This window comes from Phymastichus coffea, unplaced genomic scaffold, assembly GCF_024137745.1.
Source record: "Phymastichus coffea isolate CEN01 unplaced genomic scaffold, Cenicafe_Pcof_1.1 PCOF00055, whole genome shotgun sequence".
In the NCBI taxonomy this organism is placed as follows: domain Eukaryota; kingdom Metazoa; phylum Arthropoda; class Insecta; order Hymenoptera; family Eulophidae; genus Phymastichus; species Phymastichus coffea.
The window spans coordinates 534,576-559,328 of record NW_026706866.1 but is presented as its reverse complement, the minus strand read 5'-3'; the positions used below and the strand labels follow the sequence as shown (position 1 = coordinate 559,328).

The window sequence follows — 24,753 nt, the reverse complement described above, 5'->3', positions numbered from 1 at the left end:
AACAAATTTTTTATTACAAATTCGTATTAAATCAGTTTTTTCACTTCTTATTGCATTATTGTATAAATAATAAAAAATTTGAACATAAAAGAGTTTATTGGCAGCGATTCAAAAGCTTGCAAGCTTTTAAATTAACAATTTATTATAAAAAACACCAAACGGTGGTATTTTATATATTCTAATTAAGCTCTATGTTATGTGTACTCAATATTAAAACTTGAGTTATAACTTTTATATAAACGCGAGATATGATTTTCACATTCAGACACATGATCTTGGCCTTGCAGAAAAATGTGTTGATCAATTGATATTTCGATTGACAGGCAATACTTAAAACTCGTTAATCAACGGTAATAAATATTATACTACATTTTTAATTATAATTATTACGTAATAGATAAACTTCTTCAATACAAGCCTGCGCTTTGATACACTTTTCGTAAAGAGCAGAATTGATACTGTTAGAAACCTTATAATCTATTGCAGTTTCATCAGCCTTTTTTTATACAATAATCCTCGAAGCTCTTTACAAGAATGAATGCATGTTACACTCGCATTTATTTTACATTAAATTTTCAAACTAACATTATTTGATAACAAAGAGCTTGTAAATTCAGATATGTCACTTACCAGTTTGTATTGTATTGTAATGAATAAGAAAGTATTTTTTTAAGTATATGTTTTCAAAGTAAAAAAAAATTTCATATCAAACTGATAAGTACAAGAATTAGTATTTTTTGTCAAATACTAGTGTCTAACATTTCTTTATAAGCTAGTATGAATAAAGATATTCATGAAACAAAAGTAAAGTTTACCATGTACATTTGAAACTACATTATGCAACAATGCAACTTTCAGACTTGTTTGGAAACATCATTTTTGTTATTTATAGCATATATTACTATTAACAGTCATTTATTTTGTTGTTATTATTGTATCTAAGAGATTTAAATCATACGCAATACAATCCCATTTTTCATTTTTTAATAGAAGGGTAGATTACATTGCTAATTTTAAATAAGAATCAGAGACGCATTTTGACGTTCTCTATGTTCCAAGTTTTTATAAGGCAACTGCTGCTTTATTTGTCCACGACAATGATATGGATTAATCGCTTTTGAAGTGCATTTAAATACCTATTTAAATCACAGAAGCTGAAATTTAAAAAACAAAATGCAAAAACTACACTACGTCATTGACTGACAAATATGTACATTTTTCGTACATATCAACGCTACCCTGTCATCTAAATAAAAAATGTCTATAATCGTATGTGAAATGAATCATCAAATATAATAAGTATCTATTATAAAATTTCTTTTCGAAAATTGGAAATCTCTCATAAAATTAAATAATGAAGTGCTTATTTTGACTATGAAAGTAAAAAAATGTTTACTTCTCGTAAGCTCTCTTAAACTAAATCGAACAATTCGTTTACGAACTTAATTAATAATTGTAAATCAGTAGCTATAAAAGCGGTAAATAAAGAGCAAACGCAAAGTATATGAGTAATTCTTGGCTATTTCGATTGACTTGTAAGCCTTAGGTTACGGATTTTTTTTAATTTGGCACAATTGTTGTACACATAAAAGTAAGATTTTTCCCAAATTTTGAAGACGATACATTAATTATATCAAAAGTTATTAACAATTCAAGAAAAATGATAAAAAATTTTCAAACGGCTATATTTTAAAAACTAATAAAGATATCGAAGTCGGATTTTTTTGAAAATACTTATAATGCCTTAAAATTTCGAAATAATTACAACAATAAACAATAAACAAATTTTTTCGAAAGTTATTAACTTTTTGTTTAAACAATTGCTAATATCTCAAAAAGTATATTTTTGTTTTGAAAAATTCTTGCTCCTGCGTGTTCCTGAAGATTTTTGCTATCGAAATCAATCATAAAATTCGAGGGCCCGACATATCGGAAAGCATAGCCTTAATCAAAAGAAGACGCCTCAGCGTAAGACCACGAAGACGTCCCGCTGTCGTTGCGACATACACCGAGGCATCTTCTTTTGATTAGGGCTACGTCTTCCGATATGTCGGGCCCTTGAATTTTATGATTGATTTCGATAGCAAAAATCCTCAGGAAAACGCAGGAGCAAGAATTTAAAAAAAAAATATACTTTTTGAGATATAGCAATTGTTTAAACAAAAAGTTAATATCTTTCGAAAAAATTGTTTATTGTTTATTATTGTAATTATTTCGAAATTTTAAGGCATTATAAGTATTTTGGAAAAAATCCGGCTTCGGTATCTTTATTAGTTTTTTAGATTAAAGCTAAAGTGCCTTTCGACCGTGAGTCTGCTGGAGCCCTACCGCAGCCTTACGCCGAGGCGTCTTCTTTTGATTAAGGTTACGCTTTCCAATATGTCGGGCCCTTGAATTTTATGATTGATTTCGATAGCAAAAATCCTGAGGAACACGCAGGAGCAAGAATTTTTCAGAAAAAAAATATACTTTTTGAGATATTAGCAATTGTTTAAACAAAAAGATAATATCTTTCGAAAAAAATTGTTTATTGTTTATTATTGTAATTATTTTGAAATTTTAAGGCATTATAAGTATTTTCAAAAAAATCCGACTTCGATATATTTATTAATTTTTAAAATATAGCCGTTTGAAAATTTTTTATCATTTTTCTTGAATTGTTAATAACTTTTGATATAATTAATGTATCGTCTTCAAAATTTGGGAAAAATCTCACTTTGATGTGTACAATTGTGCCAAATTAAAAAAAATCTGCAACCTAAGGGTTACAAGTCAATCGAAATAGCCAAGAATTACCCATATAGTGTTTGAGAACAAAAATAATTATCGAATAGAATGTATGCTAACTAAAGTTTGATCGCTCTTGCACTATAAACGCCGTAAAAGAAAAATAATAATTACAAATAACACATGTACATAACGATATATCACAATAAGAATTCGCCACAAGCTTCGGATACATGTACATTTAAAAATGTCAGCATCAACAGAATTTTGTTGTCACTTAGTCAAACGACATATTCTTGTAAAGCCGCGCGCGTGCGTGCGTGTCATTTGAAAAAAAGAGAAGTCAAGTAAGTGCTAATCTTGGCTTTCATCTCGATAACACAGTTTAAATAAATATCTCAGCTTGGACACAAAAATAGGCGCGAACTCGTCAAACAAAGGAAGAAAAGCCAGGCAGTGGTGCTCTCGACCTTGCCATATTGTTCATGATGATTTGTCCACCGTTCAAACTCACGACTGCGCTACCTTCAGGTTCGGAATCGGTATACGACGAGTAATTTCGTACAGGTTTTTGTCGCTTCCACGATTGTCGCAGTGAGTCATTCACATTGGCATAGTGATTGACAAAGGAGTGTGGGTCCGACTGCACACTTTCATTTTCGCTCTCAGACGCCTACAAATAAATTGTTTAATGAGTTTACTTTGACAAAGAAATTATGCACACGCGCTCATTGGGAGAAAATTATACCTGCGAGTCGGTAGAGCTGATTTCCGATGGTTTTTCAGTGACACTGCTATCGTCGGGGTTCTCGTCGTAACCCTTGAGACTTTCCTCATCGCTGTGATAAGCAACAGAAGCAGGTGACGGCCTTGGCGGTGACTTGCCGTAGACAGCAGGAGGTGGTGGATGCATGGGCTTGCGACTCAATGTACTTCTCTTACCCAGCGTGCCACAACCATTGCTCATGCTCGAGATACCACCGCTTTGTCGCGAGCGGTACAGTTCCATATCCGACTCGTGGCGGTCCTCGATATCCATGGCCATTGACTCCTCCAGCGCTTTCTGGGCTTCTTCTATTTTAAGAAGAACCATTAATATGTGTTTGATTTCACTTAAATTTGCTCTATTCTATAGTGGGGTTGCTCTACTTACGTTTGTACTTGTAACTTTTGCTCTTAACGCAAAGCACTGCTATTACCATAATTATTATGACGACTGAAGAAGCTGCTAGAGTGACCATGAACCAGGTCTGTCTGTAGAAAGGGTGTAGCTGTAGATACGCGTATTCTCTGTGCAGTTTCGAAGGCGTAATAATCTGTTGAATTTAAGTACCAGTAAAATTTCGTAATCATACATTAGAAAATTTGAAATTATTGAAACTAGTTTATGCATTACCGTTTCCTTGGAAAAGGCAGGATAACTAATTCCGTATTGATTGTAAGCTATTACTCTAAACAGATAGGACGTCGAAGGAAGTAATTTTTGGAATGACACACTGTACTCAGTCAACCATCCGTTCGTCGTTCGATCAATAGTCTGCCACTGACTGTCATCTAAAATCAAGTTATACATAAGAATTCACAATTCTATTTCAAAGATTGAGATACATTGTCGATAAACATTGAAATTCATAAGCTATAGCTAACGCCGTTTCATACGACATGAAAATAAATGACAAGCTCAAACTCTACGACGGCGATGATATTACTAATGTTTTTTTAAATGATATTACACTGGCTTATAATGATTTAAGAACATTTGGCGGCACTGCAAATCATGTCAAATGAGGCAAGTATTTGTTGAGTCCGCTGAGAGAAAATTCGTAGAAAACTGGTTAGTTTTTCAAAGTCTTATTTGTAAGATAGTGTGATAGGAGGAATCAGTATATACATACATAAATATGCATGTCAAAGATGCTTGAACAGGACATGCTGGAAAGCAGGGCTGGACAGAACTTTGAGTAACAACAATAATTTTTCCACACACATACGACATATAATTCACGCAGCAAAAAAAAAAAATCTTTTTTGAGATAAATGCTCATTAATTGCATGGGGGATATATTTTCATGATAAACATTCAAAGTTATCAAAGCTCATTTTTGTACCCAGCCTTACTAAAGAAAATACCATGCAATCGTCTAATTGTTTGTTCAGAGGTGTTATTTGTTTCTATATGATTTCATATCGATTAGAACATTCAATGGAGCACAGATGCCTATAGACACGATTATTGACAAATTACGCTAACGTGTTCTTATAAACTTACAATGCTGCCAATCTTCCCTTGCTGTCTCGCCAAAGAAAACATAATAACAGTGATTAATAAAAATCAGCCTATTAGTGCATCAATAAATTAAAAATTGCTCATAGCTAATAATTGCTTTTTTATTCATAGAGCGTCGAAATGAATCCTATAAGCTGATATTCTTTACCTTTGCTCTTAGTTTCAATGTAATAGCCTAATATCGCGCCTTTGCCAGTAGCACCATTCGTCCATGCTAAATCTACACTGGAGCCAGTTTTTGTAATCACTAGAGCAGTGGGTGCCATTGGGGAGCCTTCTTGAGGTCCGGTAGTAACGTTACCAGACGTCGGTGGCCCGAGATCAATTGTTTCTGCTTGCACAGAAAATGTGTAAGTCACTTTTTCTTCGAGTGGTTGAACGAGCAAATTTGTTTCTGTGACCTTTTGTCGGACTTGCTTACTAAAACCTACAAATGACAACGTTATTAAGATATTCAATGAATACCTGATCTTTTACATAATTAAATAAAAATCGATACTATTTGACTTACGATCATTTTGTTCCGAAGTTTTATAGGATACCACATATCCTACAATTTCTCCATTGCGCATTTTAGGTGGGTCCCACGTAACGCGCAAGCTCGTTAATGTTATTTCGCTGAACTGTAAGTTTTGGGGTGGACCAGGTATATCCTACCAAATGTCGAGATACAATGAGTATTTATCAAAATGTTGCATATAAAAATAGGGTGAAATTTAATTATTTATACCGGCTTTGTTCTAACGGTGATAGGAGGTGATCTCGGGCCATCACCAGCCGGATTGAAAGCCAATACTTGAATTCGGTATTCGGTATATTTGTCTAAAAATACTAAACTATGAGTAGAGTACGAAGCAGGTACTACTTCAATCTCTTCCTCCTGCTTCTCCTCCAACTCTTGCGGCGAATCCGTTACAAAGTAGAATATCTGAAAATAATGACAAATAAATTATTAAAACTTGTTATAACTTATATAAATTAGTAGTGATGACTGCATTGTGCAATTACCTTATATCCTAAAAGTTCACCGTTCTGCATATTAGCCTGAGGAGGTTTCCATCGAAGCTGCACTTCAGTGGAAGAGATTGGATTTACTGTAACGTTTTGTGGTTCCCCGGTGGGAATGGCTTCACCAACATATACTGTAACTGGAAGACTTTGGGGTCCTTCACCCTCAGAATTGAATGGAACAACAATGACTTCATAATATTTGTCTTCGGTTAAATCACTCAATGTTATTTTTGTCTCCTGTTAAAATAAACGACCACATTTTTAAAATTACTAAAGAATTTCGGGTGTGTGCGTAAAAAAATAATCTCACGTTGATTCCCATAATTTCTTCTTTTGGAGGCCCAGGTAGAGCAGTCGGAAAATCAGAAAGAGGTTGATAAAAAACACGATAACCTCCTGTCGAATGATCACCACTCCAATATAATTCATCGATTGGACTCCAGTGAACTTCTATACTTGACGTTGTTATTGGTACAACTTTCAAGTCCGTAACTCCTCGAGATGGAGCTAAAGTTTTAAGAAGTCTTTTAATATGTATACCTTATAATATTCCAAAATATACAAATTACATTAGTAGCAATATTTACCTGTTGGCAAAGTTTTAACTTGAATAGATTCTCCGCTCCACGCAGAAGGACCTATATCGTTAGTAGCTTGAATTCTAAATTGATATAAGGTAAATGGCTTTAAGTTATTGGCAGTGTAAGACGTTAACGATGGGTCGACTCTTTCGGGTGTCATTTGGAAAGGCCCTGAGTTCTCCGATTGTTGAACCGTATAATATCTACAATGAATAAGATGCTCATTTGCAATACATTGGAAAAAATATATAAATATTCAATATTTCCAAAAAGCATTTACCTCAAAGGCGCAAAACCATCTCGTCCTGGAGTCCAACTAAATGTAATCTGTCGACTTTGTATTTGAGATCTGCTCACGTGTGGCGCTGAGGGAGGTTGCGGTCTTTCTCTATTATTAGTTGTTAAAACTAAGGCATAAGCAGTCTTACCCCAACCCAAACGACTTTGAGCCGTTACCGAAAACATATAATATCTTTCCGGTTCCAAATTGTTAGCTCTAGAAATCAAATATTTCAAATTAGTACATATTTTTAGTTGGCCGAAATACATTTTATAAGTAACATCAGCTTACGTAAATGTTCTAGTAGTTGAAGAAAATTCTTTGGAAAATTGGTGATCAAGACTTCCATTTAAATGAAACATTACTTTGAATGCGAGAATTTCTCCATTTGGATCTTCAGGAGTGTCCCAGATAATTCGAGCTGAACTGAAGCTCACGTCCGGTAATGATACATTAGACGGTGGGCCAGGTACTGAAATAATTATGTAAAAATAAATCAATATTTAATCGGTATATATTAGGGGAAAAAATCACGATTTCTTGATATTACCATCTTCGAAAGTTTGAATTCTGATCGGAGGCATACTCAAAGCCCCGTCACCTAGTCTAGTGTATGCCAAAACTTGTATATGATATTGAACATATTTCCGCAATTCAGTCAGAGTAGTTGTGAAAGTAGAGTTACTCGGAATACTTTTATACTGGAATGGTGATCGATTATTCGCTCTGTAATATACTTTGTATCCTTCAATTTGACCATTTTGATGCTCAATCGGTACTTCACCCCACTTAACGACAATTGTTGTAGAAGATGTTGCATTAGCTTCGACGTTGACAGGCCCGAGTGATGGCACTGAATAAAAAAAAAGATTGTTTAAGACATTCATATTTTATAAATAAGTTTATAAGCTTATCAATGTTGTTAAATGCATTAGTCAAATATCTACCTGATTCACGAGTTCTTTCAACGGCCTTAGGACTCAAAGTACTCGAACCAACATCATTATAGGCGTGCATGTAAATTTCGTACAAAGCAAATTCCTCCATGTTTTCGAGCACGTACGAATTGGCAGTATGATCGTCAATACTAATGCTTTTGGATTTGTTGGTACGTACTGCGGTATATGTAATGTTGTAACCACGTGGATTGCCATACCATTCAACTTGCTGCAACGGCTGTTGATTAATGTAAAATTGATTACGTACACAAAGACTCGTAAATAGAGATAGGGAGAATAAAAGTTATCGAAACTCACGATCCATCTGACTCTCAATTCGGTTGCGCTCATAGCCCTAACGGTCACATTTCTAGGGGGATGAGACGGCGGAGCTTGAATGGTTTGGAATTCTTTTGTTGGCTCCGATGGCGCAGAAGGTCCCACAACATTATTAGCTATCAGTCGCAGTTTGTATTGCATGAAAGGAGTTAGACCCTCTACCGTTATCTTCTTGGCATCGGGGTCATAGATTTCCGATATTGTGTGCCACGTTGTATTTCGAGCGGTTTGTGCCTGAATCACATTGTTTATATTTAGTAAATTGTGAAATGAATTTCATAAATAACATGCAAATTTTTAAGTGTATTACCTGCACTATCCACTTAGAAATAGATGCATTGCCATTGAATCCCGGGGTAAATTGCAAAACTATAGAAAACGCGTCGATATTCGATAGAGCCAACTTTGTCGGAGGCTCGGGTAGCACTGGCTCGACACCAGATTGAATAGTCGCAATACTTGGCTCGCCTGGCCCCTTTGATGTCCACGCCAATACTTCGAACGTGTAATGCGTCGTAGCCTGCGTCGAATTAATTACATTATTATTTTGTTTTCGTTGTATCTACGTACCCTCAAAAAATCTCGACAGACGGCACCGAACTCACCTGAAGTTGTTCAATTTTCGTAGACAAAATTTTGGCAGTGAAATTAAGCACTCTCATAGTGTCGGGACGGTCCTTGATCATATATTTCAATTGATAAAATGTGAGTATTCCATTAATCTCTTTGGGTGGCTTCCACTTTACAGTCAAGGCTCGATCACTTATATTGAGAAACTGAAGATTCTCCACTTTTCCAGGAACTGTAATCGCATAAAAAATGTAAAAATGCAATTGTCAGCACTCAAATTGGAGAGAAAAAGGCCTAAGAAAACAAAAATTTACCATCTTCACTAGTACGAATAGTAACGGGCATGCTTCTCTCTCCATCGCCGGGGTTAGTGAAGCATAACACGGTGATATTGTAAACGTTATACTTCCTCAGATTCGCCATGATTGCACTTTGTTCAGCCTGTGGATCGAACAGATTAGGAGCTACAGTCATAGACTTGTACTCGTTCTCCTCGACAAAGCCACCATTATGCCAGGCTTGCAGCTTGTAGCCCTGATTGATTCCGTTGATTTTCTGCGGATTCGGGGGTTTCCACCAGACTTTGATAGCTGTCGAATTGATAGCCTTCACTCTGACGTCAGTCGGCGGAGCTTCCGGCACTCCTTCCTTGGTTTTGATTCGCAGTTCATTGGTAAACATTCCGACGCCTTTATCATTATAAGCCGCAATCTGTACTATGTAATCCTTCCAGGTGATAAGATCGGTAATCAAGAAGTTCTTCTGCGCCTCATTAGTGATATTTTGAATCATCCAAGGAGTCTCGTTGTAACCATGCAGTTTGTAGCGTAGTACGTAGCCCAATATGTGTCCATTGCGGTGCTCCTCCGCTGGTGGTTGCCATTGGGTTATGATTTCGGACGACGAGCGCGCCGAACCAACAAAACCCAAAGGTGGACCCGAGGGTGCTGAATTGTTGATAAAGTTTGTGATTTGTTGCGATTGGTGCAGTGCGTAAAGCATCGTTTGGCAAGGTGTACTCACGTTCTTGAGGTAATACAACGGGATCGCTAGGCTCAGAGCTTGGTCCTTCGCCGACGCTATTCTCAGCGCTAACGCGAAACTGGTACGCCGCCGCGGCTTTGAGATTGTCGAACAGTACCCAACGGCTATTGGCCGAAATATTGGAGTACTCGGTAACCCAGTTGAGCGAGAAGTCGGGTAGTGGGCCTGCAAAGTGATAGTGGTTTCGCGAATGTATCCAGATCTCTGATACGTGCGAGGATCAATGAAAATAGCTTTGTTAGTGCGTATGTTGCATTAGGTGTCTCAGCTATGTATAATACCAATTGTGCTAAAAGCCAAGCCTCTACTGTCTAGTTTTTAGGTCAATTACTTACCGAGCTCGGGCACCTCCCGTCTCTGAACGATGAACGACTTGATAGGACTATTGCCATCGAAGCCGGGCACCCAAGTGACGTTGATGGTTCTCGGCGAGATTTCTTCGACTCGCGTGGCCACGACGTTGATCGGTGCGAATGGAAGCTCGATCACGCTCAGACGCGCCGTACGTGTCTCATTGCCACCAGGCGAGACTACCGAGCACATGTACTCGCCCACGTCCGATGCTCTCACCGCTCCGATCTCCAATGTGCCGTCCGACAGCATCTTCACTCTCGGGCTCGCTCGTGTGTTTATCACTCTGTAATAATACCGCGAGCTTCACACTGACCGTACCTCATGCGCGCTATGTTACTTTCTCTTTTTTCTACGACACGCTCTGCTTCCCCCTTCCCCTCGCGTAACTACACTTTTACGCTCTTTTCATTCTCTACTGCATGTCGTTTTCTGTTGGTTTTAATTACAGCTGGCGAGACTTTGAACACGCACAGCTTTGAAACCAACGCTTGCCTAATTTTTACGGCCAATTGTTTTTTTTTTTTTTTTTTTTAGATAAAGATCGTCCCATTTTTTTATGTTGGCGTACGTTGCAAAAATAATCATTAACGGACGAACATTTTAACAAGGCTAATGCCAACTTGTAGTTTAATTGTCGATGATAAGCCGATGGATTACAATCCTTCTTTCGCGTACTATGATAATAATATTACTTTCTAACGAGCATCGTTTGAGAAACTTACTGAGAATTATGGAACCAAGCGATGTCGAATTTGACACTGGGATCATTTGATACCTCGCACTTGAGCTCCGCTGTGTGTCCGAGAAGAACCGACTGGTCGACCGGCGGTTGGATTATCTGCGTTCTCACTACGAGTGGCAAAAAAAGTTGCAAGGTTTTGTTAATCATTTTGCTGGCGTGAGGTTGGTGTACGTTTTATTGAAATAAGTAGAAAATCTTGCAGGACGCAAGATGTCACACACGCGCGCGCGTACGCACACTTACCAAGCACTGAAACGTAAGCCGATGCATTTACGGAACCGGCGTCGTTTGCACGAATGCAAGTGTATTTTCCAGCGTCGCTCGGCTTCACATCGGCTATCAATAGATCGCCGCTCTCCGAAACTCGCACTCGACCGACTATTTCCACCGGCATCGTATCTGCAAATACAATTGATCGTGTTCAAGTATGTGTTATCGAAATTTTCCGATATATACAGAACAGAGGACATCGTAGTGTGAGTAAATTGAACTACGTTTTCCATTTTGCCCCAAACTGAACTTGGCACTTTTAAGTCATTTTAAATGGTACGCGACAAAAACACTCACCGTTATACATCCACGTTACATTTGGCACTGGTGCGGCTATTGCTCGACAGTTGAGAATCGCATCTTTGCCGTCCAAGACAGTCGAATTTTCCGGAGGAATTTCCATGATTGGTATCGAAGCTGCAAACGAATCAATTGTGAATTGCATTGTCATGATCGAAACAGTGGTGCGTTAAAAAACATGCATGAATGCAACAACACAAAAATTAAACATTGAACAGCTTTGTTCTTTTGCAGGTACTTTTATTCGAGAAAACAAGGATTTTTAGATATGCACACATACATTTATTAATACTGCAAATAAGTCATAATAATGTATACAAAATATATCAATGTATAAAACATCTCTGCGTGATTTTCTGTTGGCAAATGGCAACGTGATTAAGCTTTGCAGTGGTAGATTTGTAGACATTACGCAAAACATGAAAAAAAAACCGTGCGCTAATGACATTCACCACTAGTGATAATTTGTACTGTGAAGTCTATCGTTGAAAAAAATAAATAAATTTAAATTGATCGCCGACTCACAAGTTTTTCTAATCAAATTTACATAATAAAAAAAATATATATTGTCATCTCTAAAACTGCTTTTACAACTACGCAAACACGTCTAGATAACACAATATATCATGTCAGGAAAGGTCTATAGTTTTCACACTAAGCAAAGGCAATGTAAAACACACGTATAATCTACGACTATTACTTGATAAAGATATGTCGCTACGCAGTCAAGTAACAATACGCAAATGTATGCAATGGCACGCACATATAAGATATCTACTGTATATAGTTGGAAAACAATGCGATTTGAAGAACAAACAATAAAATAATGAAGCAAGAATGCGATTAAGTGTGAACTAATGATTTGGCGTAGTGTCAAGCAAGTGCCTATTTTAATGCGATACGAATAAAAGAAAATGATGCCAAAAGGTCACCAAAATTTTGTTTGTGGACCGAGAGCGCCAATTTTCTTTTATTTTCTTTTCTTCTGTGAATAATGCAAAGGTGACAAATGAGTGTCGCGTTCCATCTACTAAGATTGCCGTTTGATGATACGTGATTTTGAAAACATTAGAGAAAACTATACACATAGCAAGATAGCAAACTAAAAAAAAAGGAAATAACCAAATGAAGTGGACTTTACGACGTCGAAAACGTAGATTCTTACGGTCTGGATATTGAAAGAACTGAAAGCGACGGTTATCCTGGCGCACTCCGACGATACCATAACCGGCGGCTCGACGAGCCGTTCTCTTTTTCTCTTTCATCGCTGTTTTCGATCTTTCTGCTCTCGCACAAACAAATATAAACAACAAGAAAATCATGTGATCAGTACAAAGACACAGTGGGCGAGCGAACATTTATGAAAACAAAAAGATTTAAGTACAACACGCTTGACAATAAGCTGGCGTGATAATTCGAAAACTTGTACAACACTGAACAAGAGTGTTTACGCTTCATCGGTGATGTTCTTTCCTCCATTCGTCAAGCAATTGCAGCTCTACTCACTTTTAGCTTTGAGCCAGGTGTACGTGGTAGCTTCTCCAGCCTCGTTAGTCGCCAAACATTGGAACATGCCCGAGTCGTCCATCGTCAGCTTCTTAATCGTCAGCGATCCGTCTTCTTGCATAGCGTATCTGTGAACGTTCCGCGAGAAGAAACAGGAAAAGAAAAACGAAATGACATTAAAAGCCAAACAATCGGAAATTGCGGCAGACAAGAGCCGGTAATGACGGGCCAGACGCAGGTGTAACATTGAACGACTGGCAGCGCGCGTGTGTTTACCTCGTTCCTAGCAGTCTGTCAACGGGCTCGGCGTTGCGAAACCATTGAATGGTAGGTTTCGGCTCGCCGTCAGCGTCGCAAGGCAGCGTTACCGTGGTCCCGTACTCGCTCAGCGTTACCCTCTTTAGCTCGGTCAGGAAGCTTGGTTTCTCTGCGCGAACAAATCGAAAAAAAAATCGCGAAATCAGTTTTGCTGGTTAACGATAGCCGTCATCGATCCAATAGGCATCGCGTCTCGAATCTCCACTGCGCTCGAGCTAGATTTTGTTGCGGCAGCGCGGAAAGGAATCGTCGCGGTTGCTCACCGAGTACGTCGACTTTGGCGCTGGCACTGATGGTCGGGTAGCCGCCGCTCCTGAGATCGACGTGACACGCGTAGATGCCCTTGTAGTCGGGATTGGCCGATATGAGCATGAGCGTCCTGTTCCACGAGTCCTTGTAGTTGAAGGCCAATCTGGTATCCTCGATCGGAATGTCGTCCTTCGTCCAGACGGTTCTTAACTCATGCAGGGACCTGGGAGAGAAAGAAAGCAGACGAGGACGGATTGGATAATGGTGCGTCGGGGGAGGATGAGGCACAAGTGAGAATAATACCTGGCATTAGCGATGCAGTGCAAATACGTCATGCCTTGGTCTTTGATGATTTTCGTATCCTCGGGCCTTACGACGATCGTCGGCGCCACCTCGGCCAAGGGATCGCCCACCACTTTGAGCTTGAAGAACGGACTGTTCTCCTCCTTGCCGAGCTGCGTATTGATGGCTTTGGCTCTGTCGAGGCAAGACGGCGTCGTGAGGAGGAGAGCCAGCAAAACTGACGAGGCTGACCGACCTACCTGTAAGTGTCCTCGTCACCCTCGGATGCGTTGAGAATGATGAGCTTCTGGTGAACCGTGGCGTACTTGATGGTGTAGGGTATCGTGCCCTCGGAAGTCGACCAAATCACTTCCGGCGCCGGATGACTGTCGATGTGCGGCATCTCCAGCACCGCCGCGCTGCCCGAGCCCACCGACACTCCTCGCTCGCTCAGGTCTTCGAACTCGCCCATGTCTGCGCAACATTGCCATCGATCGTCAGCCACGCTCGGGTCTTCTCGCGTCCGCCAAGTCATACTCACAGGCCACGGAGAATGATATCCTCTCGCTGAAGATGGAGCCGACTACGTTGGTCGCCATGCAGTAGTACACGCCCGAGTCCTCCCGGCGCGTGTTGTGAATGCGATAGAAGTACTCGGACGTGAGCTCGCTCGTGAGCGGCCGGCCGTCTTTGAACCACCTGTACTTTGGTTGCGGATTGCCTGCAAATCAGCGCGGCCGATTGAAGCGACGCGGCGAAAACACGCGCCGTCGGCGCGTCGTCTGCCCTACAATTGATTTGCATCGGAAACGGACGCTCGTTGAGCGGACGGCGCGACGACCAAAGTATATCCGCGTCAACGAGACCGCGCGTCTCCTTAAAAAGTCGTCGCCCTCGTCGTCGCGGCTGTCAATGTCGACACCGTTTCCATTTGTTTCCCCTCAAATATTAGCCCGATAAAGCGTCACGGCCGTGTTCCGTTATTTTCTCCCTCCCTCGCTCTCTATCGGCAGTGTGTTACGCGCTCGTTGTGGAGGCTTCAGGGTGCAGCAGTCGACGTAGCTCGGTGTCTAAAGTTAGCCGCAGCGATCGAGAAAAGAACAAAACGAAAAAAGAAGGAATCCCCGCGCGAGGGAAATATTTGCCCGTGGGCTGTCTCGTTAGATGTGATTTTGGTGGAAGATGACTGCGTCCCCGGGGATCGAGTGCGTATTTCGTCAGACTCGAGCAAGCAACTCTGCACTCGCCTGTATGAGCAGCGGAAGAGAAGAGCCTCGAGTATTTTTAAAAGCCAGGAGTGGCGTTTGGAAGGCGAGGTGCTGGCGATCTGAAATCCGAGACCGCGCGAAGAGAGAGAAATCCCGCCAAGGCAGGATGGCTAACGCGACATAGACTTGGTACTTTGGAAATCAGTGGAATGGAAATCGTCGCGCATACAGTAAGAGCCCAGCACTCCGGCGCAAAGTTTTGCATACGAGATTAGATTGGGTAGTGCGACCCGAAAGAGCGCTCGGAATTGAAGAGGCGGGAGACCGTTACGCCAAAGTCCGCGCGACACACCGGAGAGGGTGACTGGTATGCGCCGCGTGCGCAGAGGGCTCGAAAGCCCCGCGGCGCGTGTAGCGTTACCCAGCAGCTTGCGGGGCTTCGCCTTTTACCTCTCGACGCTGCTCTTTCGCCTTTACAAAGACGCCTGCTGGCATCGACGACGTACACTGCTCGCCTGGCGCGGCGCTGACAACCTCGTTCCCCTTTCTCTTGTCGATTTTGTGCGCGCGCGCGCGCGGACGACCAAACTCGCCTCGGTAACAATCGCCTGACGGAGATTTTTTTATGAAATGCGCGATGCGACATGTACGAGGTGCGCAGATTACGTTATATTTGGTGCCCCTCCCCAAATTTATGCTAATGAAGTGGCCGTTCTATATATTATCGTGAGTATAGAAGGGGGACAGAGATTTTTTCCTCTCCGATCGTTACAGCGCGTTATTATAATCTCTCTGCTCCCGTCAGCCGCGCGTTTTGCCTTTAATGCGATTATAGCGATCTCAAGATTTACGAGGGCAGCGACGCGTTTATTTTGAATAAAACGAAAAAAAGCGATGTACAGGCGACTGCGTATTTGCTGGTGACTTACCTCCAGCTTGGCACTGGAAAATTTTCGTTCGGTTCTCGCTGAGAATGCCACCGCTGCTCGAGGGCTGCGTGCTGAATCGCGGCTCCTGCAGCGACTCCGCTGAAACAAACAATGTCAAAGGGGAGGCTAGAATGAGAATCGTTGCGAATTTCGTCGAACCGAAGAAAAAAAAAATACATAAGAAAAGCACAATGCCGCCGACCAGGGAGAGAAGTCGTCGAAGGACTTTTTGTCGCGTCGTAAAATCGAGCGCCAAACGGCCGATCATCGGCGCCAAGCGAAAGGCAATTTGGCTGCTGACGCGTGTTTCTCGGACAGCGTGTAACTCTTTTTTAGATGTTGCGCCGAAAGCCACTCCCGCCGTCGCGTCTCTCATTGCTGGCAAACGCGTACGCGCCGACACACACACACACACACATACACACCGAAAGAGCATGAGTAACAGCCACAATAGAATGTAAAACACGCGAAGCGGCGGCGATGAAAAAAGAAATGCTCCCTTACGTTCCAAATACGAAAGCAAAAAAAAAAAAAAAAAAAAACCAACGCGAATGCAGTAACCTACATGCCGTGCGAAATGCGTAGCCCTGGTGCGTTTCTGCCACGCTAGGGTAAGCATGCGAGTAGGCTAGCGGGTGGACACGAAGAAAGGCAGGCGCGTATCAGGGAGGGGAGACGGTTTCGCTCTCTTTCTCCTGCGGTGTCTTCGCGAGGGCAGCAGCGAGCGCCGTGCAAAATGCTGGCGCGAGGCCGTGGTGCGTGTGCGCGGGCACCGCCGTCCATCCGGCCGCGCTGTACGCGTGTGAAATGAACGCGTGCTCGCGTCCCCGTACGAGTGTGCGCGAAAAACGGAATCTAATTTTTTCATTTTTTTTTTGCTCACTCCGTTGTTTCGCGCTCGCCCAAAGGGATTCGCTATGGAGAAGCAGCAAGACGCGCTCGCGTTCGACGGAGGAGCGAGCGTCGAGGGATCGAGGGCGCGACGTAGAATCGTTGGACGCGCGCCACCGAATGCGGGCCGAGCTGTGCACGCAGCGACTTTATCCGCCGGCAAGCAGGATCAACCGTTATGTCTTGTACGTGCCTCCTTTGTCGACTCTCTTTCTCGCTCTTTTCACACGAATTTACGGCACTCGCTTCGCAGTCGCTTGATAGCCTCGCTCTCTCGGCACAATTGAACTGCCGTAACACCACCAATGAGGTCCCCCGCATTATAGCAAAATTTTATGTGTAATTGTAAAGGGCAATATTATTTGATGAAAAGTTGCGGAATGGGATACTGAGTAGAAAAAAATGTGATTCGTCCAATGAAAGAAAAAGCTTGCGTCAGTAAAGAAATTGCGAAATACACGTTTTTTTTCGTATTTTCACCGTAATAATTAATATGATATTGCAATTTATACCCTTTTTCCACGCTAAAAATAACTACAAAACGAATCCTCGCACGTCAAAATCAAATAATTAGTTTACAAGTTATCGTTAAAAAACCATTAAAATCATCTATTTGTTAATTTATAAATAACTATTTTAATAGCAGAAGAATACTTCTTAATGCTGCCGAAACTATGGATTTCAAGATGCAGAATATACTATTCAAATTTCGTAAAAATTATTAATAACTTTTGCTGTACTAGTAATTTTTGTGAAAATAGAGCTTTAGTTACAAACTGATTTCTTGCCCTAAGAGAACGATACGAAACTCGGCGTGGTCTCATTTCGTCTGTAAAGAGTCGTAAAGGCATGAAATTTAAAGCTTCCAAAATCGTTATGAACCAATGGAATATTTTTCAAAGTACAGTAGATTATAGCGCCCAATCACTACGACTATATTGCTGGTAAATTTTATAAATTTTAAAACCAATCTAGCCTCCTTAAGTGCAAAAGAATCAAAGATATTGTTTTTTTTTTACAAAAAATCACCGTGCCTTCAATTATTAATATCAAGAAACGTAATTTTCACGAATAGATCAAGTGAAAAATGAAGTTTATTATACACAGTTAAACTCTCAATGAAGTTTCGATATTCGTCAGGAATTGTTTGTCTAACTGGAGCGAGGATCGAGTTCGTGGACTAGCCACGGCGAAGATTGGGAGGAGCACTTTTTGACGGCCAGAGAAAACCGGTCGCGCGGCTCCAAATCGAAATCGAGAAAAAATTTATGTCTTTCGTTTTTCATATTTTTCTAAATGCAAGATTTGTATTTTCAAAGAAAAAAAATGATTGCTTTTGTAGCAAAATTGGTAAAATATATAACTGAAACTTTATATTTCCAATAGAGTGCAGTGCATAACAGTGTAATGTAGAATGTAGTTTCAAATAAATAATGAGATTTTAACTCTCGAAGAGACTGATGCGAGTGAGGATGCCGATGAGATCAACAATAATTACATTGAAGATATTGAAGAAGAAACCATTGAAATGGATTGTACTGTAGGTAAAAATATAAGAGATAACGATTATGATAGAGATAAATGTCCAATCGAGAAAAAGACGGAAGATATAAGTAAGATTAAATGTATTGTTTTGATTATTATTATCCCGAATTTTTAACATAAAAAATTTTGTATATGTAAAAAATATTGTTATTTATATACTATCAATATATTTTGTTCAAAATCATATGTAAAAACTTTCTTAATAAAAATACTAATAAATCACAAACTAAATTATATCAAATAAACATTTTTTTACCTGTAACTCTATTACTTATTAATTGCAATCTTGCCCAGTTTATAATGAGAAATTTAATATTATTATTGTCGCATGTGATTAAAGAATAGTCGATTGTCAAAAGTACAAGAGACTTTCAAAATAACATGTCATCGGTGGTAAAATGAAATCAAAATTTTTGACTGACTAACAAACATTTTTTTTACAAAAAATTACGTAAACGTTAAAATTTTAACGAGGTACCATTAGAAAATTGTTCGTTCAATTTCGATTTGAAGCAACACGACCGGTTTTCTCCGGCCGTCGAAAAGCGCTCCCCCTACTCTTAGCCCGTGCGCGCTCGTCCACGAGTTCAGTCTACGCTCCAGTTTGACAAAAGATTCCCTGACGAATATTGAAACTTCATCGAGAGTATGATTTTGTATAATAAACTTCATCTTTCACTTGATCCAATCGTGAAAATTAGTTTCTTAATATGAATATTTAAAGAGTCGGTGATTAAAAAGAAAATAATATCTTTGCTTCTGTTGCACTTAAAAAGGTCAGGTTAGTTTTAAAATTTATAAAAAATTACCAGCAATATAGTCATAGTGATTGGGAGCAATGATTTACTCTACTTTGAAAGATATTCGATTTGTTTATAACTTTTTTCGGAGCTTCAAATTTTGTGTCTTTTTAAATAATTTTCATTGAGAAAAAATGACAAGAGCAGTATTGCTGAGTAAACTACAACTTTTTATGAACAAAATGAGCCCCCACGCCAAGTACCGTATCGTTCTCTTTCGTATGTAAAATTGCTTTTACAGCAAAAGTTATTAATATTTTTTTACAAAATGTGAATGGTATATTTTGTCTCTTGAAATTCATAGTTTTTGTAAAAAGCAATGGCAGTTAAAAAAGTTATTAATTAATTAACAAATAGCTGAGTTTAATGGTTTTTTAAAGATAATTCGTAAACTAATAATTTGATTTTCACGCGTGATGAATCATTTTGAAACACATGGGAGAACCATATTGCCATTCAGTATCCCATTCCGCAACTTTTCATTAAATAATATTGCTCCGCAATTTATGCACAAATCATGCCTTTTCACTGTTAAAATGCCTGGATATCGTCGGCTGTGGCCTTTCCGCTCACCAAAATTACTGATGACAACAAATAGAAAAAAGCAACAGTGAGATCAAAACGCTGTAATCGTTCTGAGTATACAGAGAATGTATCCCCCTTGCCTATACATATACTACGCCCAGGTATATTATTAGCCTCGGCAAAAAAACAAAAAACAAAAAGAAGAGATACAGCGACGCTCGCGTGATTCATACATCCAGACTCCACGAAGACCCATTCGTTTTCTCATTCAGATGATGATTATCGAACATTAAACGCTGCATTCTTCGGATGTACGAGCACTCTACAATGTATAGTACGGGCAGTGTTTGACATTGTCCAAGCGGCTTGGTTTTATACGAGATAAACGTAGTAAGCGAGCAATGCAATTTTGCAGTGATAAAAAAAATAAAACAAACAAACCAGCAAGTCGGCGAGTTTGGGCTTTGAGAGTGCGCGGAGCAGAGGCGCTGCAATTGAAACCGGTCCGACCGGTGCGAAAACGTACCATTTGTAATTACAAAGTCGCTCGCTCGCGCGACCAGCATGTACGCGCATATCTGGCTTTTGTAACTAAGAGTCAATAGATCATTGATTACAAAGTAAACCTGGAGCGCTCGAAGAATAATAAGCCATGCACTAAAGAGCCGAGAGGCATAACTCTTTCACGCGTCATTTGCCGTCCCTCAGACACGTCGACGACAACGAGGAGGACGGGCAGTAAAAATAACCATACCGAAAACACAGACGCACAGAGCTCTTATGAGTAGCGCGTGTCTCCGATCATCCTTTATGAGAGAGAAATTGAAACAGCGCGGTAGCTAGCTAATGTTTTCAGGCCAGAAATTTGTAGGTCGTTGCACCTCTTTAAAAGCCCTAATTGGAGAATCCAATGGGATGTTCACTCGTCGTCGTCGGTAGCGAGCATGAGCGATGGATGGATACCGAAGGCTAGTTTGACGAGTTTCTGATGGCTGAGAACAGATACCGAGTGGAAAGAATAAACTTTTCTATCCTCGTTCCCCTCTCACGATCGCGCCACGGAATCCCAATGCTGGAGCTTCTTCTTCGAAGGACTTATTATCGCTGCAGTCTCTCTCACAACTAGCTCGTAAAGAAAACCGACGTCGTGACTATTACTGCTTGCGCGTATACGCGCTTCTTTGTCTTTTCTCGCGCATTCTATTTGCGCGGACATTTTTTTTTTTGTTTTCAATAATTTATGCAGTTCCACGGAACTCGCGACACTCGAAAGAAAAGAAGTCGATTGGGCTCTGTCTGATTGCGCGCAAGTCGATGATTTCGATGACGAACGAGGTCCAATTCGGGACCCGCGATAGTTAACTCGACGAGTTACTTTCGCCGAAGCGCATTGAGAAGCAACATCAACGATATCCCGAGAGCAGCCAATGCACGCTCATTGAATGTCGAGGTCGACTGGCGGATTCCGCGCGAACGGAGCGTAGAAAAGAAGAAAAGTAGGCGCAATCGAGGTTTCCGCGGAAAGCTGGCGACGGCAGATAATCTCGGCAAGGAGCGCGCGGTGCTCCTTATCGCGCGAGAGCGCGCGGCGCGTTGTTCGTCATATCCAGGAAATGTGCCGCGCATGCGATTCGCGATAATCGCGTTGGCGCGCGTGGCGCATCGGCGGAATTTCTATCGAGAGCTGCTTCCGCTCTGGATTTCCCCGGAAAACGGGATGATGCGAGCGACGAGCGGTAAAAATTGACGTTAACGCTTGCGAGCGATCGAACTCGCAATTACAGCACTTTCCGAGTCCCGGGCAACGCAGTCTCTCGCCGTCGCGGCTGGTGCTTCGAGTGCAGCGGTGTCTCGGGAATCCGGCAACAAAGGCTTACAATGGCGATGCAACGAGGGCTCGCCAATGAAAGGCATTAACCTGAATTGGCATTTATTGTCTTGAAAAATTACGCAACGGACTCCTCCTCCGTTCGTCTTTTCTCTCCACTTTTCAATGTTTACCGTGGCTTCCTCTCTCCAATTGCTCACACTTAACGCACTTGATTAGCTTTAATCAGGTCACATACCTACGCGTTCGTTGCGTTTGTCGCGCCGGCTCCGTCTCGTATTTTTAGCCATTGTCCCGCGGAAATTCGTCAAACGGGCGCGACGCCCGATTGATCTCGCGCGCCGCTGTACCGGGGAGAGAGAAAGCCCTTCTCCAAAAATAAAGGCGCTCGTAAAGAGGAACGATCGCCGGAGCTGCGGGTGTTGCGGGCTCGCGAGCGAAGCGCGCCGGTAAGCCGCAAAGCAGCGGGGCAAAGCGATCCGTCGAAGGGCGGGGGGGGGGGGGGGGGCGCAGTCGCTTGTCCGGCGAGAAGCGCCGACTCGGCGACGATCGGCCCGTAGCTGCCGCGGACTTCCTCGACGGGCGCGCGAGAATAGAACGCGGTAAAAATCGTCGGCGACACCCCCGCGCCCGCTCGAGAGTTCGCTCGGTGGCGCGCTTCAGAATTAGCTCGCGCGGCTGCGGCATGAGCAAGATGCTGCAGCCGCTCTCCCCTCGCGCGTCTGCGTGTGGCTTTTCTCGTCCTTACGGCTCGTCCGCCGGACAACGAGGCGAAGACGAAGAAGAAGAAGTAGTGGAGGGGGAGGCCAGAAGGGAATCTGGTTTCTCTCTGGACATGCTCAACAGCGGCTCCAATATAAATGCGGCGCGGCCCTTCCGTTCGTTCCTTTCTGCTCGGTGTCTCGGAAAAACTTGCGGCGGCGCGCCCGACGAAACAAAGGAGACAAGAACTTTCGTACCGCCGCACGTGCGGCCCATGCGTCGCGCCTCGGCAATTGGCCGTTTCGGTGGAAATATCGTCCTCGTGCACGCATTCCCAATTCACGCCCGTGAAGCAGCCACTCCGATACATCGGCGCCCGTGATAGCCAAAACAAGCGCCGCGCCAGGCTGTCACCGGCTCATTAAGACGACTCGGCGGGGGGGGGGGCGTTCGCGGTGCGCGTGCCAAGACAAAACGCCACCGCGCGTTGCGTTTCCTCGAGGACGGGGGAAAATTCGTGTTCAAGAGGACGTCCGAGACACCTGCGCGTCGGTCGCACTGCGCAAACTTTTGCCGCATGCGGCGGCGTCGCAGACTTGCCTCCCCCGCCCCCTTTCGGCGGGCGTCGGGAAGCACGTGCTATTTCGCAGACTTTCACGGGCGGCGGGCGCGCGCCGCCGAGGCCGTTGACTTTCGCGCGAGCACTCGCGCCTAATTGACCGCGGCTCCGTGCTTCTTTCATTCATGCTCGGTCCGACGGCGCCTCGCCCCGCTCGAATTTTCAGTGGAGCCCCGCCGCGGCAATCCGCGATCCGCGGCTCTCGACGTTCCTCGCGATATTTGCATTCGGCAGTGTGTGAGAAAGCGGAAATTCAAGGCGTAGCCAAGCAAGCGGAAACTCTGCAGCCGGGAAATTTTCGTTCTCAGAGGGCAGAGACCGCTTTGTCTTTTCACGCACGACGGCCTCTCGCGCGCCTGCGTCTCTCTCTCTTTCTCTCCCTTCTTTATTGGCACCTCACTCGCCGGGCCGGCTCGCGCCCTAATCTTCGCCTCGACGATCGTCAGCGTCGTTATTGCCGTGGGAATCCGCGGCAAACGTCTAAGCTGTGCGCTTCGCCACGCGCTAATCGATCGACAGTCAGAGAGCATCCGAGCTTGCCAAATGCAGTGGTGACTCCGTTGGCCGCGGTCAAGCCATACAAATCTGCCACGCGCGGGTGAACGGATCTCGCTCGTTCAATGGGGTTTCGGCGAGTCGCATGCGACCGAGAGACTGCAGCGTCGGCGCTCGACGCGGCGCCGTTCGTTTCGATTATTTGGCCCCGCGCCAACGAATCGGCCGGGAGATCCGTCTCGCGCAAGTTCACGGCCGTCAGCCGCGCGGCCCTCTCGATCGCTCAAGAGTCCTCGCCGTCGAGTGTCTGGCGAGGATCGCCGCGCTCTCGACAGCTCTCATTGGCATCGAATCGCGCAGTCCGCCCGTGAACGGCAACGCCACGAGGCAAGAAGTTCGCGGTCTTGGAAGCGAGCGGGCGCGAGGTTCGTTTGGCGGTCTCTCTCTCTCTCTCTCTCAAAATAGCCGCGCGCGTGCCGAGGACTACTCCATTTAGTCGCGGCCGAGGGGAGCTCGATACGGAGGAAATCCGGCATCGCTAGGGAGTGGGTGTGCAGCCATAGGGGCATAGATGCGCGCCCCCTCCTCCTTAACGCACTCGGGCAACGCGGCGCCCGCGCGAAGGAAAAACCATCTGCCGAGGTCGGTCGGATGGGTACGCGTCTGCGTCGCCGAGAGCACACCTTCGAGCGAACGACGACGGGTCTTATCTTCCCTTGGCGCGCGCGCATGTTTGTGTATTTGTCGCGTTGAGATAAGCGCGCCGATAAGCCGAGCCGACTTTCCCAACGAGATCATTGTTGACGCGCGCAGTCACGTACATCCAAATACAAACAGCGAGATGGCGGCGAATCGGATAAGCGTTCCGGCGGCATGTAAACTGGTAGATCGCGCCTCGGACGAATGCTGGGCATTATTTGAATAGTAACGGCAGCTCGCGTCGCTAGATAAAAACGCTCGCGCGCGAAAGTTTGCGCCGCAGACGAGCAATCGGAGCGCACTAAAGTAATTCAACACGGTCGAGCGGACATGCCTGTATATGTATATATATGCGCGTGCAGTCGAGGTGGAAGCAGCGACTTTGTCTACGGGCAGGAAGCTCACGACTATTGCACTCGCGTGTCCTTCTGCGCTCTCGCGAGTGCGCATCACGGCCGGCTGAGGTTTGACGAGCTCGTAAAAACTGGTTTGCCCGTGCCTATGCTATCCTCGCTGTTGCTGCTGCTGCTGCTGCTGCCGCGGAGCTCGAGCCTCACGGCGCAGTCGTGCGAGCGTTGCGTTTTCTCGGGCCATTAGCCAATCGATGCCGTGAATTATATCGAAAGCGAGCGGTTGATCGCCAGCTGGCGCGTCGTCGACTGTTGCGGACAAGGCTGGGCCCCCGGTGCAACCAGCCGACACCCGAGTCGACTG

General features: G+C 43.3%; 1 protein-coding gene across 5 annotated transcripts in view; it reads right to left on the bottom strand.

The window, feature by feature from the left end:
• Positions 1–2: 2 nt before the first annotated feature.
• Positions 3–24,753, bottom strand: part of LOC131665888 (protein sidekick) — a 35,150-nt gene continuing 10,399 nt past the window's right edge. The window contains exons 2-33 of one of the 5 annotated variants that reach the window (XM_058938107.1): positions 15,936–16,034; positions 14,340–14,519; positions 14,059–14,272; positions 13,820–13,993; positions 13,531–13,739; positions 13,226–13,376; positions 12,950–13,077; positions 12,609–12,725; positions 11,441–11,560; positions 11,117–11,272; positions 10,854–10,980; positions 10,113–10,414; positions 9,757–9,981; positions 9,048–9,680; positions 8,769–8,965; positions 8,474–8,683; positions 8,143–8,397; positions 7,834–8,062; positions 7,437–7,739; positions 7,178–7,358; positions 6,887–7,102; positions 6,613–6,809; positions 6,336–6,532; positions 6,023–6,262; positions 5,745–5,942; positions 5,526–5,667; positions 5,163–5,441; positions 4,997–5,017; positions 4,124–4,281; positions 3,881–4,043; positions 3,476–3,801; positions 3–3,400 (exon numbers count right to left, since the gene is read on the bottom strand). In XM_058938107.1, coding sequence (XP_058794090.1) covers positions 3,158–3,400; positions 3,476–3,801; positions 3,881–4,043; positions 4,124–4,281; positions 4,997–5,017; positions 5,163–5,441; positions 5,526–5,667; positions 5,745–5,942; positions 6,023–6,262; positions 6,336–6,532; positions 6,613–6,809; positions 6,887–7,102; positions 7,178–7,358; positions 7,437–7,739; positions 7,834–8,062; positions 8,143–8,397; positions 8,474–8,683; positions 8,769–8,965; positions 9,048–9,680; positions 9,757–9,981; positions 10,113–10,414; positions 10,854–10,980; positions 11,117–11,272; positions 11,441–11,560; positions 12,609–12,725; positions 12,950–13,077; positions 13,226–13,376; positions 13,531–13,739; positions 13,820–13,993; positions 14,059–14,272; positions 14,340–14,519; positions 15,936–16,034 — 6,590 coding nt within the window. In that variant the 3' untranslated portion in view covers positions 3–3,157. The remainder of the gene's footprint in view (positions 3,401–3,475; positions 3,802–3,880; positions 4,044–4,123; positions 4,282–4,996; positions 5,018–5,162; positions 5,442–5,525; positions 5,668–5,744; positions 5,943–6,022; positions 6,263–6,335; positions 6,533–6,612; positions 6,810–6,886; positions 7,103–7,177; positions 7,359–7,436; positions 7,740–7,833; positions 8,063–8,142; positions 8,398–8,473; positions 8,684–8,768; positions 8,966–9,047; positions 9,681–9,756; positions 9,982–10,112; positions 10,415–10,853; positions 10,981–11,116; positions 11,273–11,440; positions 11,561–12,608; positions 12,726–12,949; positions 13,078–13,225; positions 13,377–13,530; positions 13,740–13,819; positions 13,994–14,058; positions 14,273–14,339; positions 14,520–15,935; positions 16,035–24,753) is intronic. The other 4 variants (XM_058938109.1, XM_058938108.1, XM_058938110.1 and 1 more) reach the window with 4 other exon arrangements.